The sequence below is a fragment of the Ursus maritimus genome, unplaced genomic scaffold (genome assembly GCF_017311325.1).
Source record: "Ursus maritimus isolate PB19 unplaced genomic scaffold, ASM1731132v1 scaffold_4, whole genome shotgun sequence".
Taxonomy (NCBI): domain Eukaryota; kingdom Metazoa; phylum Chordata; class Mammalia; order Carnivora; family Ursidae; genus Ursus; species Ursus maritimus.
The window spans coordinates 53,744,551-53,756,442 of record NW_024426552.1 but is presented as its reverse complement, the minus strand read 5'-3'; the positions used below and the strand labels follow the sequence as shown (position 1 = coordinate 53,756,442).

General features: G+C 42.4%; 1 protein-coding gene across 1 annotated transcript; it reads left to right on the top strand.

Moving 5' to 3' along the window:
• Positions 1 to 1,263: 1,263 nt before the first annotated feature.
• Positions 1,264 to 10,573, top strand: DPPA2 (developmental pluripotency associated 2). Its single transcript, XM_008706632.2, has 7 exons — positions 1,264 to 1,477; positions 3,569 to 3,716; positions 5,929 to 6,089; positions 6,182 to 6,235; positions 7,162 to 7,423; positions 8,338 to 8,533; positions 10,455 to 10,573. Exons 1-7 carry the CDS (start codon positions 1,445 to 1,447, stop codon positions 10,561 to 10,563), a joined length of 963 nt encoding a protein of 320 aa, XP_008704854.2. The 5' UTR covers positions 1,264 to 1,444; the 3' UTR covers positions 10,564 to 10,573.
• Positions 10,574 to 11,892: the final 1,319 nt, after the last annotated feature.

Here is an 11,892-nt window from a genome sequence, read left to right as displayed (position 1 = left end):
TAAAATAAAATGTTAAGAGAAAAAAGTGGTAATAAAATGCTCTTTCCACTGGAAGTCCTGCCCTAGCCAGACACTGGTATCAGCTCAGACTACCAGGTCGGCTACCATCTAAAACAGCCGGAAAAAGCCCACTGGGTGGGGTCACACCCAAGTGGGTATAGACAGTACTTTCTCGGCTGAATCCCCATGGGCTGATTTAGTTTCCATGCTGGAAGGGAGGAGCCAGGATTCCAACCATTATCTACCTAATCCAAATGCATTTGGTCACACCCTGATCTAGTCAAGGTTTCTAGATTTTAGGTGCAAAAGAATTACCCTAAGGGCTTGTTGAATTCTGAGTCCTGCCCTCAGGGATCCAATTCTGGAGGTCTAGAGTAAAGCCTTATAATTTATTTTTCCAACCAGTTCTTCAGTAAACTGAAGCTGAGCACTTGCAGACCACATGTTGAATATAGTATATACTAAATTAAACAGATCTGGGGTCCCTGGGTCCTGAGACGGAGGGGCCAGACCATTTTCCTAGAGACAGAGAAAGCCTGCAGTGAGACCAATGGATGCTGGTGCTGCCATACTCTTTGTATTTTCCTTTGGTAGCCCTGGCTCCTTAGAGGGACCTATGAAAACATCTGTGACTTCTCTAGCCTCATCTTTCCAGCAGTTCCCAAGTGCCTGCCTCTCTGTATTCATTAGTCCACAGTCTGCCTTAGTGTTCTGGCTTTTGCTGCTCCTATCCTGAACAGCCAAACCCTTCCCTTTATAGCCAGCTCACCCTTAAGGCAGACTTAGTATTTGTGTTTGGAACTAAATCCAGGAATTCAAACCTAATACCCCAGTGAATGACACGCCCATGAGCATAAATCAGTTATGAAATACCTCTGATTCTTTTTTTAAAATTCCCTCCTTAGTAACATCATTCAATCCATCACCAATATTGTCCTAGAAATGTTTAAAAAATATTTTTTTATTCCGTTGCAACGTGTTAGCAGGAATTCATCACTTCAGGTTTCTCGCGTCTCACCTTAAAGAAATAAAGACAAAAATCTTTTGTTGTTGTTATTATTATTATTATTTTAAGTAAACTCTACGTCCAGCATGGGCTCAAACTCAGAGACCACGAGATGAAGAGTCTCAGGCTCTATCCACAGGACCAGCCAGGCACCCCTAAAAATCTTTATTTTAAAATCTATTAAAATGTATTAGGAGTGATATTAATTACGCAATAACTCCACTGTCACGTAATAGACAAGACGGGGTGTGAAGCTGATGACATTATCACACCGCCAGGTAGTGTGGGAGGGGAAGAAGAGGAGGAAGGAAAACGGCTCTTCGGCTCTCCGGCAACCGGAAGTAGACAGAGACATTTGCTTATAAAAGGAGAAATCAGCCGGTGAAAAGAAGCGAAGGGCCGATGGCGTAGTTTGCCTTCCTCTGAAAGTTCCTGGGAATGGCGTACTCAGCTTACGAGAACAATGAGCAGGTAAGTTTAGTTCCGACGGAATGCATTTTCCCCAGACTTACTTCTCGAAGTCTTTCCAGTGCTTGCTTCTGTTCCTTCGTGTCACGAATCTTAAGTTTCTGGGTGTGAGAAATCTTAGGTCTTGGAGTCTCTCCTCTTTGCGAGCGGATTATTCCTTTTCTGGCACGGATTGTGGCTCTGAGAAAATTTGGGTGAGAGTGAAAAGGACCAAGTAAAGATTGCCGTTCGTAGGCCGCAGTAGGAGATGGATTCCGCAGAAAGATGTAGCTGGGCGAGAGGAAAGCGTAAGCAAGCGGAGCGCGGCAGTAAAAAGAGGAGGTAATGGGGATAAAAGGTCAGAGAGTGAAGTGACCAGTTCGGTTCTTTGCTCTGGGAGTGTCTCCTCCGCCTAGACATTAACTATATGATGACGGGCGAGTCACAGCGCTGCCCTGAGCCCCCCACCTGTCTCCAGAGCGGAGTAACAGTCCCCCGGTACCTGGGAATGTGTGCGGGAGTGCTTTGGAAGAGAGTTACACCGGGGCGCCTGGCTCGCTCCGGCGGTGGAGCGGGTGACCCTCAATCTGGGGGTTCTAAGTTTGAGCCCCACGCTGGGCGTAGAGATTACTTAAAAATCCAATCTTAAAGGGAAAACTTAGGCATATGCAGGATGGGAGTGTGAGCAATGGGAAGCCATTGAAGGGACGGAAGTGGGAAGGGCATGGCCCCATCAGCTCCACTTGGCTGTTCTGGAAGAAAGTACTGCAGTAGGGCTGGGATGGAATTTATTCACCTTCGGATTTGGGAAGAAACTTGAGCATAGTATACTCTATGACATGGCTCATTTAATTTTTGAGACTCGGTTACCTAATTTGGAAAATAGGAAAACTGGTAAGTAACTATGAAGGTGCTAGGAAGATGAAATGAGAGAAATAGAGAAAGCACCTAGCACGGTGTGTGTGTGTGTGTGTGTGTGTGTGTGTGTGTGTGTGCTGTACAAAACCAGTAAATGTTAGTTCCTTCCTACCTATCCATTGTCTGTCTTTCGTTAGATCATTAAAAGAGCTTTGACTGCCCGCTCGGTGCTGGGCACTGTGTGTGCTGCTGCGACTGCAACAGAGTGAAATATACATTAATTTCCCTCAGGTCATGGAGCTGAAATAAGGCCATCGTGGCTGGAGGTCAGAAAGCTCGGGGGTCTTGAGCTGAGTGACAGGCAGAGGTCAGACTCCAGAAATTTGAGGTCACACAAGGGGTTTTGTCTTTAACCTGAATAGCAATGATAAGCCATTGAAGTAGTTTTTTTTTTTTTTCTAAAGCAGGAGAGCAGTCTGCAGAAAGAATGGTGTCAGAATAGAGTTTGGAATGATAGGAAATTATTGCATCTACCAGTGAGAGTTGATGATAGCCCGAATTGGGAATCATTGGGAATCAGGATGGAAAGTAGGAAGGCAGGAACACATTCCATACAGATTTAGCAGGTAAAATGCTAGTATTTGTTTTAGCTGAGGGAGAGGAAGGCCTAGAAGGAGGTGATTTTCCCAAACTCAAGACATATCCTTTCATTTACATCTACCTGAAAGTCTGCTTTTGTCCATTTCCTCAGTGTTTCTCTTACCATTTTTAATTTTTATTTATTTTTTAAAAGGATTTATTTATTTGAGAGAGAGAGAGAGCACAAGCAGGGGGAGCAGCAGAGGGAGAGGGAGAGGGAGAAGCAGGCTCTCTGCTGAGCAGGGAGCCTGACACGGGGCTGAGTCCCAGGACCTGAGCCGAAGGCAGATGCTTAACCGAGTGAGCCACCCAGGCACCCCTCTTACCTTTTTTTTTAAAGAAAATTTTAAATCACTAAAATGATCTCTAAACCCAATGTGGTGCTTGAACTCACAACCCTGAGATCAAGAGTCTCACACCCCATGGACTGAGCTAGCCAGGCAGCGCTATTTCTCGTATCTAATAAAGGGTCTGCTAATCAACATTAAATTCGAGGAATCACCGTATCTCTCCAGCCACCTCTTGGTTTCTGAGTTTCTTATTAATTGTGCTTTGAAAGTAAGCAGTTTAGTTGTATGGCATCAAATGAGAATCCTCCTTTGACACTTCCCTTTCCAGAATTTCTCTGAGGAGGCGTTAGAGGAAGAAAGTGTGATTCTCACATTGGTTCCAGTTAATGAGGAACCTAATGAAGAACATCCAATGGAACCAAGTGTTTCTTCAACTTCAGAAGTCAGCTTGAAGATGCCTGGGTCAAGCAGTAAAGGTATGACGACAAGGATTGCTCAGTTTGCGCTCCCCCAGCTCTGGGAGGCCCAGGGAAAAGATTTCTCTTTCTTATCTTGACTGTACAACACCTATCTTAAATTTCACCTTGATTACCTGTGGTAAGAGTTCTCAGACTCCCACTTCTCAATTGCTAAGCACCATGCCTTGCTTTTAAGACACAAAAAATAGGCGTGTGGAGTGCCTTGGACAGAACATGGTTCTTACAGTCAGCTAGAAAGGAACTCACATTCCCAGCCATGAAGCTCAATCTTGTCCTCGTTTTGGTTAATACATACTTTACATACCTCTTGTAAACACAAGTGATTTTTTTCTAGCTTTGAAATATAATCCGCATATAACCTTATGTAATTGCAAGGTGTACAATGTGATGACTGATACACACTTATATTGCAAAATGATTACCAAAATGAGGTTAAGTAGCGTACCCATCACCTCACACAGTTCCCTACTCCCACCGCATCCCATGGTGATAACATTTAAAGATTTGCTCTCGGCAACTTTATTTATATATTTATTTAGTATTTTTTTGAGGGAGAGAACTCGCGTGAGTGAGCAAGTGCGTGTGGGCCGTAGGGAGGGGTGGGGAGAAGCAGAGGAAGAGGGAGAGAGAATCTTTTTGTTGTTATTTGGTTGGTTTTTTGTTTTGTTTTTTTAAGATTTTATGTATGTATTTGAGAGAGAGAAGGAGAGTGAGCATTAGAGACTCTGAGCAAGTGAAGGAGCAAGCCACCAGTGGGAGAAGAGGGAGAGGAAGAAGCCGACTCCCCACTGAGCAGAGAGCCAGACTTGGGACTCAATCCCAGGACCCCGGGATCATGACCTGAGCCTAAGACAGATGCTCAACAGACTGAGCCACCCAGGCGCCCCTGTTTTGTTTTGGTTTTTTAAGATGTTATTTATTTATTTGTCAGAGAGCTAGTGAGCCCACAAGCAGGAGGTGCAGCAGGCAGAGGGCGAAGCAGGGTCCCCGCTGAGCAAGGAGCCCGATGTGGGACTTGATCCCAGGACCCTGGGATCATGACCTGAGCCAAACGCAGACGCTTAACCAACTAAGCCACCCAGGTGTCATGAGAGAGAGGATCTTAAGTAGGCTTCATGCTCAGTGCAGAGTCTCATGTGAGCCTAATCTCAAGACCCTGAGATCATGACCTGAACCGAAATTAAAAGGGTTGAACACTTAACTGATTGAGCCACCCAGGTGCTCCTGCTCTTAGCAGCTTTGAAACATACAGCATAACATCGTTAACAATAGTCATGACGCCATACATTAGATCCCCATAACTTACTCATCATATAGCTGAAAATTTGTACTTTGATCTCAACATCTCCTCAGATTAGTATTTTGCTTGGTGAGTAGTTCCTGATAAATATCTAGCAGTTCTTAATGTCATGACCCTTTGAGTCTGTTCTTAGTGCTTCACATAAGGGCATCAAATAAGTATTTTGAGAATGATTTTCTTTTCTTTTTTTTTTTTTTAAGATTTTATTTATTTATTCGACAGAGAGAGAGAGACAGCCAGCAAGAGAGGGAACACAAGCAGGGGGAGTGGGAGAGGAAGAAGCAGGCTCATAGCGGAGGAGCCTGATGTGGGGCTCGATCCCATAATGCTGGGATCATGCCCTGAGCCAGAGGCAGACGCTTGACCGCTGTGCCACCCAGGCGCCCCGAGAATGATTTTATTTTCTTGATGAATAAAGAGACTTCAGTGCAAGAACGAGGACTTCAGTGCAAAGTAAACAGTGACAGGTTACACTAAGCAGAGTGAGGTGAGATGGGGTGCTGCCGAGGAACATGAGGCAGGCTGATGGAATGCAGGATCATTGGTGGTGGGTGGTTTCTTTGATTTCTCTGGGGACAACTAGTATTTTTGGTCCAAATTCTAGACATTTTGGAGTAGCAATCCAATATAGTGTTCTATCCGGGCGGCTGTTGGTGGCTGTAAAAAAACATAGGCTTTAGAATTTCAAAATGTAGGTTTGATTTCCAGGTCTGCCATTTTAATGGAAATGTGATCTTGGGTAAGTCCTTTAATTACAGAACCTATTACTTGTAATACAGGAAAAATATTTGATGTGTGTATGTTTGTGTGTGTGTGTAAATTGGGTTGTAAGAAATTAGCAAGAACTTTGTTAAATTGTAATCTTAAAAATACTAAATTATTACTACTTTGATTTCCTTCTTTTCTCAGTTTGTCATCCACAAATAAGTGAACAATTCAAGTTTTGCCCAAAACATAGCTGTAATACACCAATCCTTCCCTTGCCAAGAAATTTGCCTCCATTTAATAAAGTACGTTGGGACACTTTGAGGACCTGGTGCCAACAATTGAATTTGAGTACTGATGGCCGGGTGAGTACACTGGTGGGAAACTCTGCTGCACAGAGCAAGTGTGGAAAGCTTGGCCAATTTGTAATTTTCATTTCCCCTCTTAATGTCCTTAGAAAATAGAGGTTTATCTGAGGCTCCAGAAACATGCTTACCCGGAAAAAAACCAGGTGAGTAAGGAATGTGGTGACAATGTGAAGGTGAGCTCTGATTGTGACTTGTTCCTTTTATCCCACTGTCTCTATATATGTTGTGTCTCTTAAAGCAAGATTTCTCAACCAGGGCTATTGACATTTGGGATAAAGAAGATGATGTGTGTATATAATACAAAGGAATATTACTCAGCCATAAAAAAGAATGAAATCTTTTGCCATTTATGACAATATGGATGGACCTAGAGGGTATTAAGTCAAATAAGACAGACAGAAAAACAAATATCATATGATTTCACATATATGTGGAATCTAAAAAAACCAACCAAAGCAGAAGCAGACTCAGAAACAGGGAATGATCTGGAGGTTGTCTGAGGGGAGAGGTGTGGGGGATGGACAGAATAGGGGATAGGAATCAAAAGGTACTGACTTCCAGTTATAAAGTAAATAAGACATGGGGATGCAGTGTACAGCCTAGGGAATGTAGTCATAACAACTTTGTATGGTGACAGGTGGTAGCTAGACTTATGGTGATCACTTGGTAACATATGTAAATGTTGAATCACTATGTTTTATACCTTAAACTAATATAATATTGTATGGAACTACATTACAATTGGAAAAAAAAAAGACTATTGACATTTTGGGCCAAATAACTCGTTTTGGTTGGGGGGGGGTGTCTGGTGCATTTTAGGCCTAAACATCCCTGGCCTCTACGCACTAAGTGTCAGTGGCAGTGCCTTCTGCTTTTCCCACTCCCTTGTCCCCAGTTTTAACAATCAAAAATTTCTCCTAGTTTCTCTAAGGGAACTAATAATCCTAAATATTTCCTACACTTAACACACATGGGTCGGCGTATAAAAAATGATAAAATTGACACAAAACACAAAAGTCTTTAGGGCAGTAGCACTTCGCTGAAAACTCACCATGAATTCCATTTGCAGAACATTCCTGAAACATCACTAGAAGCTAAATTGCAATCATGTTCGAGGAAAGGCACAATGGTGGCCAAGAAAGCAAAGCTTTGGAAAAGTTGCAAGAAGAGTGAGAGAGAGGAAGAGAGTAATGCAGTCGAGGTGGTAACTTCAGCACAGGAAGGCATGTTGGCAGCATGGTCAAGAATTGCTGCAAGAGCCAATCAGTCCAAGTCTGTGAATTCACGTTCCATTCCTGCTTCTGTTGAGACCTTTCTGCTGCAAGCCTCTGGTAAGATAAACCTTAAAAGAGCACTGGGGCGGCTGGTTGGCTCAGTACGTAGAGCATGCAAACTCTTGATCTCGTGTGGATCGTGAGTTCAAGCCCCCCATTGGGTGTGGAGCCTACTTAAAAAAAAAGAATAGACTGAGTACTATTCCAGAGAAAGGTTAAATTTTATTAGTCCCATACTGAAAGGCAGTAAAAGGGAGAGAGCTAAAATGTTGTAGATCGGATATTAGATTTACATAGGAATTATCTTTTCGTTGACAGGTAGTCCAATTTTGCGTGGACCACGTGCTTGAGAGTCGGGGGCAGGGTTTGGGAGGGGGAGGAAAGAGGAGAGGCAGAGGGAGAGAGAGAAGCAGCCTCCCCCACTGAGCAGATGCAGGGCTCCATCCCAGGACCCAGAGATCATGACCTGAGCTGAAGTCCGAGGCTTAACAGGCTGAGCCACCCAGGCGCCCTGTTCCTTAGATTTTTAAAGAACGATCCTTTTGCCTGTTTTGTGTAGTTGAGGCAGTGTAATGTAATGGTTGGGCAAATGGGCTGTGAATCAGAATATCTAGATCCATGTCTTGGTTCTGGGAAAATTATATTTAACATGATAAGCTACAGTTATCTCACCTGCAAATAAAAGTAAATAGAAGGTAAATATTAATGTTCTTAAGGATAAATGTAGTCATACATGTAAACCACTCAGCAAAATCTTCAGCGCAGAGCAACTATTCCAAAAAGTTAATTGGTGTCCCTTGTGCTATATAATTTGTGAAGTCAGATTATAGTTATAGTGTCTTTGGTGTATGTTTTTCTTTTCGTTCAGTATAGAATATAAGAGCAAAACCGAGAGTGACTTGCTGAGAGGTTGGATTAGGGCGCTGTTACTTGATTTTTGCTGTTTATCTTCGCTCCTCTTTCCTCCTCAGGTGCCCGGTGGTGTGTGGTGCACGGCAGACCTCTCTTGGCCGACGCACAAGGTTGGGTTCGCCTGCAGTTTCATGCAGGTCAGGCGTGGGTGCCTGACACTCCGAAGAGGATGATCTCTCTCTTCCTGTTACCCGCCTGCACTTTCCCATCCCCAGGCCTAGAAGATAATATGTTATGCCCTGAATGTGCTAAGAGGTAACCCTTACTTCTCAGTATGGCGCACAGCAAAGGAGATGTCTGCATAGGATTCTGAATAATCTAGTAGGAGAAGATAGAGGGCAATATGCTGTCTTCTTAATTTGCCATATAGATCAGGCAAAAAGAGGAAGCAAAAAACTTAGTAGTGAATTAGAACTCAGATAAATGTGGCTTCTTAGAAACCTTAACAAAGTATCCAAGTTAGGACCTTAACTGCCTCCATTTTAGAGAAATGTTTTAAGAAAAAAAAAAGACTTAAGAGTTCACATGGCAAATACTTTCCTGGGGATACGCAATTTAGTTAGACAAAATCCATGTAGCACTCTGGAATGAAAAAGGAGTAAGAGATGCTATGAAAATAATGGGTAGTACCTATATTGGAGTAGCTTAGAGAAACTTCCCAAGGGATGACATGTAATGAGGAAGAGCTTACCATTTGGAAAGTAAATAGGTGAATATGTTTGAAGCTTATACTGACAAATAAGTGGGAAAGGGAGGAGCAGACCACTGCAAGTTTTTTTTTTTTCTTCCCCAAGTTTTATATTTATATAAAAGTCTCATATTATCCTTTGGCCCTGAATTACTTAGTCACTTCTGGGACTTGGACTCCTTTGAGAATCTGGTAACTATATACTCACCATCCAGGGCAATACACATTGGGCATACACATGAGCCCTGCTTTAGATTTTATACAGACCATAGCACTCCTAATGTTTGAGTACAAAATTCAACTTTTGACAATGGAATTGGGTGGAGGTGATATGAGATGAATGTGGAGGAAAACTAAGACTTTTATAAGGAAGTGGTTTGAAATCTTGCAACAGAAACTAAATTTGAAGGTAAGAGATTACTATAATAATTCTGGAGAGATATAATCTATGGACTTGGCAAAGAATTTAAAGAGGAATGGAAAAATTTAAGAGATGTAGGAGTACAGGGAACAGTTGTCGTCTTATTACATGGAAAGGTAGAAGTCCAGTTCAGTGGCCAGGAATGTGATACATGGGACATGCTGGCCAGTGGTCTAGAGTTCTGGGAGAAGTTTTACCATATAAATTGCACATAGGAGTATGTACAGGAAAGAATCCAAAAGAGAATCAACATATCAGTGGCAGGTGAGCAATGGAGACCAAAAAGGTACAGGTAGAGGCTGAAAGATAGTGGAAAAAGGAAGCCGTGGGCAGAGAGTTTTGGAAGGAGATGGTTGGCAGTGAGATGGCCATGTGAGACTGGTGAATGCAGTGCTGTTGGGAATGTCAGTTTAGGACACCATTGGTGGCCCTTTGAGTATGTTGAGAGGAGCAGCAGAAACAGAATGGGGTAGTTTTAAGTTGGAGTAGAACATGTGAAGAACTAGGAACAGAACATATTAATAATCTGTTCTACCTGAGTGGAGAATGAGGTAATAGTTGAGGCAGTAATATTACGGGAGCTTTTTGCTTCCATCCTTCCTTCCTTTTCTTTTGTTTCTTTTTATTTATAAATGAGAAAACCATGATCGAATATGAAGAGAGAAGGGGATGTGGGAAGAACCTGCAGGAAGAAAATGGAAAGTGTAAATATAACGGAAGTGGAACTGGGGCACCTAGCTGGCTCAGTTGGTAGAGTGTGTGACTCTTGATCTTGGGGGTCATGAGTTTGAGCCCCATGTCGGGTGTAGAGATTACTTACGAATAAATAAACAAATGTTAAAAATAAGGAAGTGGACCCAGTTGTAGTATATAGAATATGAGCCATGATATTAAATGGACAATCCTGTTCCTTTACCACGTAAAACCTTTTTCCCACCATTCCTTGGTCATGGGGCAAACTACTAAGGAACTCCAGAAGTGGATTCCTTATTTATTGCAGTTGGTATGGAATGATCTATCTTACTCTTAAGAATTTTTCAAAAATTCTTTTCTAAATTTCTTTATAGAAATAAGAAGATGATGAAAAGATTAATTGCACTGGGGAAGGAAAAGCGACCTCGTTTGAACAGACCAACATCATTCCCTTTGGATGGACCGTATCGTAATAAAGAATAAATGGTGCAGAGCCCACAGCTACCATTGATTGCATCCCAGTGATGGATTGCTGTGCTCTGTCTAGCCAGCCTCAGTGTTGCTTGATACCTTGAGTACAGATGCGAATGTCTGGATCCTGTACTTGAATTTGCCAAGAAGCGACTGCTACTCCTGCTTCAAGGATTTGGTTCTATAGAATATAATTTAGTTCTGCTTTAATTAATAGATTTTTTAAAGTTTCAGGTTCTCAGAAAAATCAAGTAGAAAGTAACAGAGTTCTGAAATACTGCTCCAGCCCCTTCCCCAACTACCAGCAGCCTGCTCCGGAGTGGTGCAGTTGCTCCTACGTCACCACCCAAAGCCCATAGTTCACAGCAGGGTTCACTTTGTGTGTCGTATAGTCAGTGGGCCTTGACAAGTATATAATGACCACCTACGTCCACCATTATAGTGTCTTCAAAATAGCTTCCCTGCTGTAAAATGTTCATGTTGCATCTGTTCAACACTTTCTTCCCTCTGACTCCTGACCACTCCGCAGCTTTGCCTTTCTAGAATGTCATACATTTGGAATCATACGGTAGCCTTTTCAGACTGACTAATTTCACAGTACGCATTTCAGATTCCACCTTTTCATGGCTTAAACTCCCACTTCTTAGCGCTAAATAGTCCATTGCCTGCATGTACCTGTTTATTCATTCACGTATTAAGTCATCCAGGCTGCTTCCGACTTGGAGCAGTCATGAGGAAAGCTGCTATAAACATTTGTGTGCAGGTTGTGCGGGCATATGTTTTCAGCTTAGTTGGGTAAATACCAAGGAGCATGGTTGCAGGATCATGGGGTAAAAGTATGTTTAGTTTTACAAGAAACTGCCGAACTGTCTCCGCAAGTGGCTGGTACCATTTTGCATTCCCACCAGCAGTGAGCGAGCGTTCTCCTTGCTCCACATGCTTACCAGTGTTTGCTGGTGTCAGTGCTTTGGATCATGGCCGTCCTAATGGGTGTGTAGAAGTATCTCATTATTTTAATTTGCAATTCCCCAATGACCTGAAATGTGCAGTTTCATTTCATAGGCTTATGTGTCATCTGTATATCTTTCGTGAGCTAGTTGTTCAGGTTTTTTGCCCATTTTTTCATCTGGTTCACTTTCTTGTTGTGGGTTCTTTTATATTTTGAGTGATTGTCTTTTATTGGGTAAGTCTTGAAGATATTTTTCCTAGTCAGTGGCTTGTCTTATTCTCCTGATTAATTTGTGTATTTAGATCATTGATGTTGGTATAAATGGCTTAAGGTCTGTATTTGTTTTTATTGCCCTTCTTTATGTGTTATAAGTTTTTAATGATCAATAAGCT

Coding starts and splice junctions, on each gene's coding strand:
- DPPA2 (XM_008706632.2), top strand. CDS start 1,445: ATGGCGTACTCAGCTTACGAGAACAATGAGCAG. Junction 1,478..3,568: donor CTTACGAGAACAATGAGCAG/GTAAGTTTAGTT, acceptor TTCCCTTTCCAG/AATTTCTCTGAGGAGGCGTT. Junction 6,090..6,181: donor ATTTGAGTACTGATGGCCGG/GTGAGTACACTG, acceptor TAATGTCCTTAG/AAAATAGAGGTTTATCTGAG.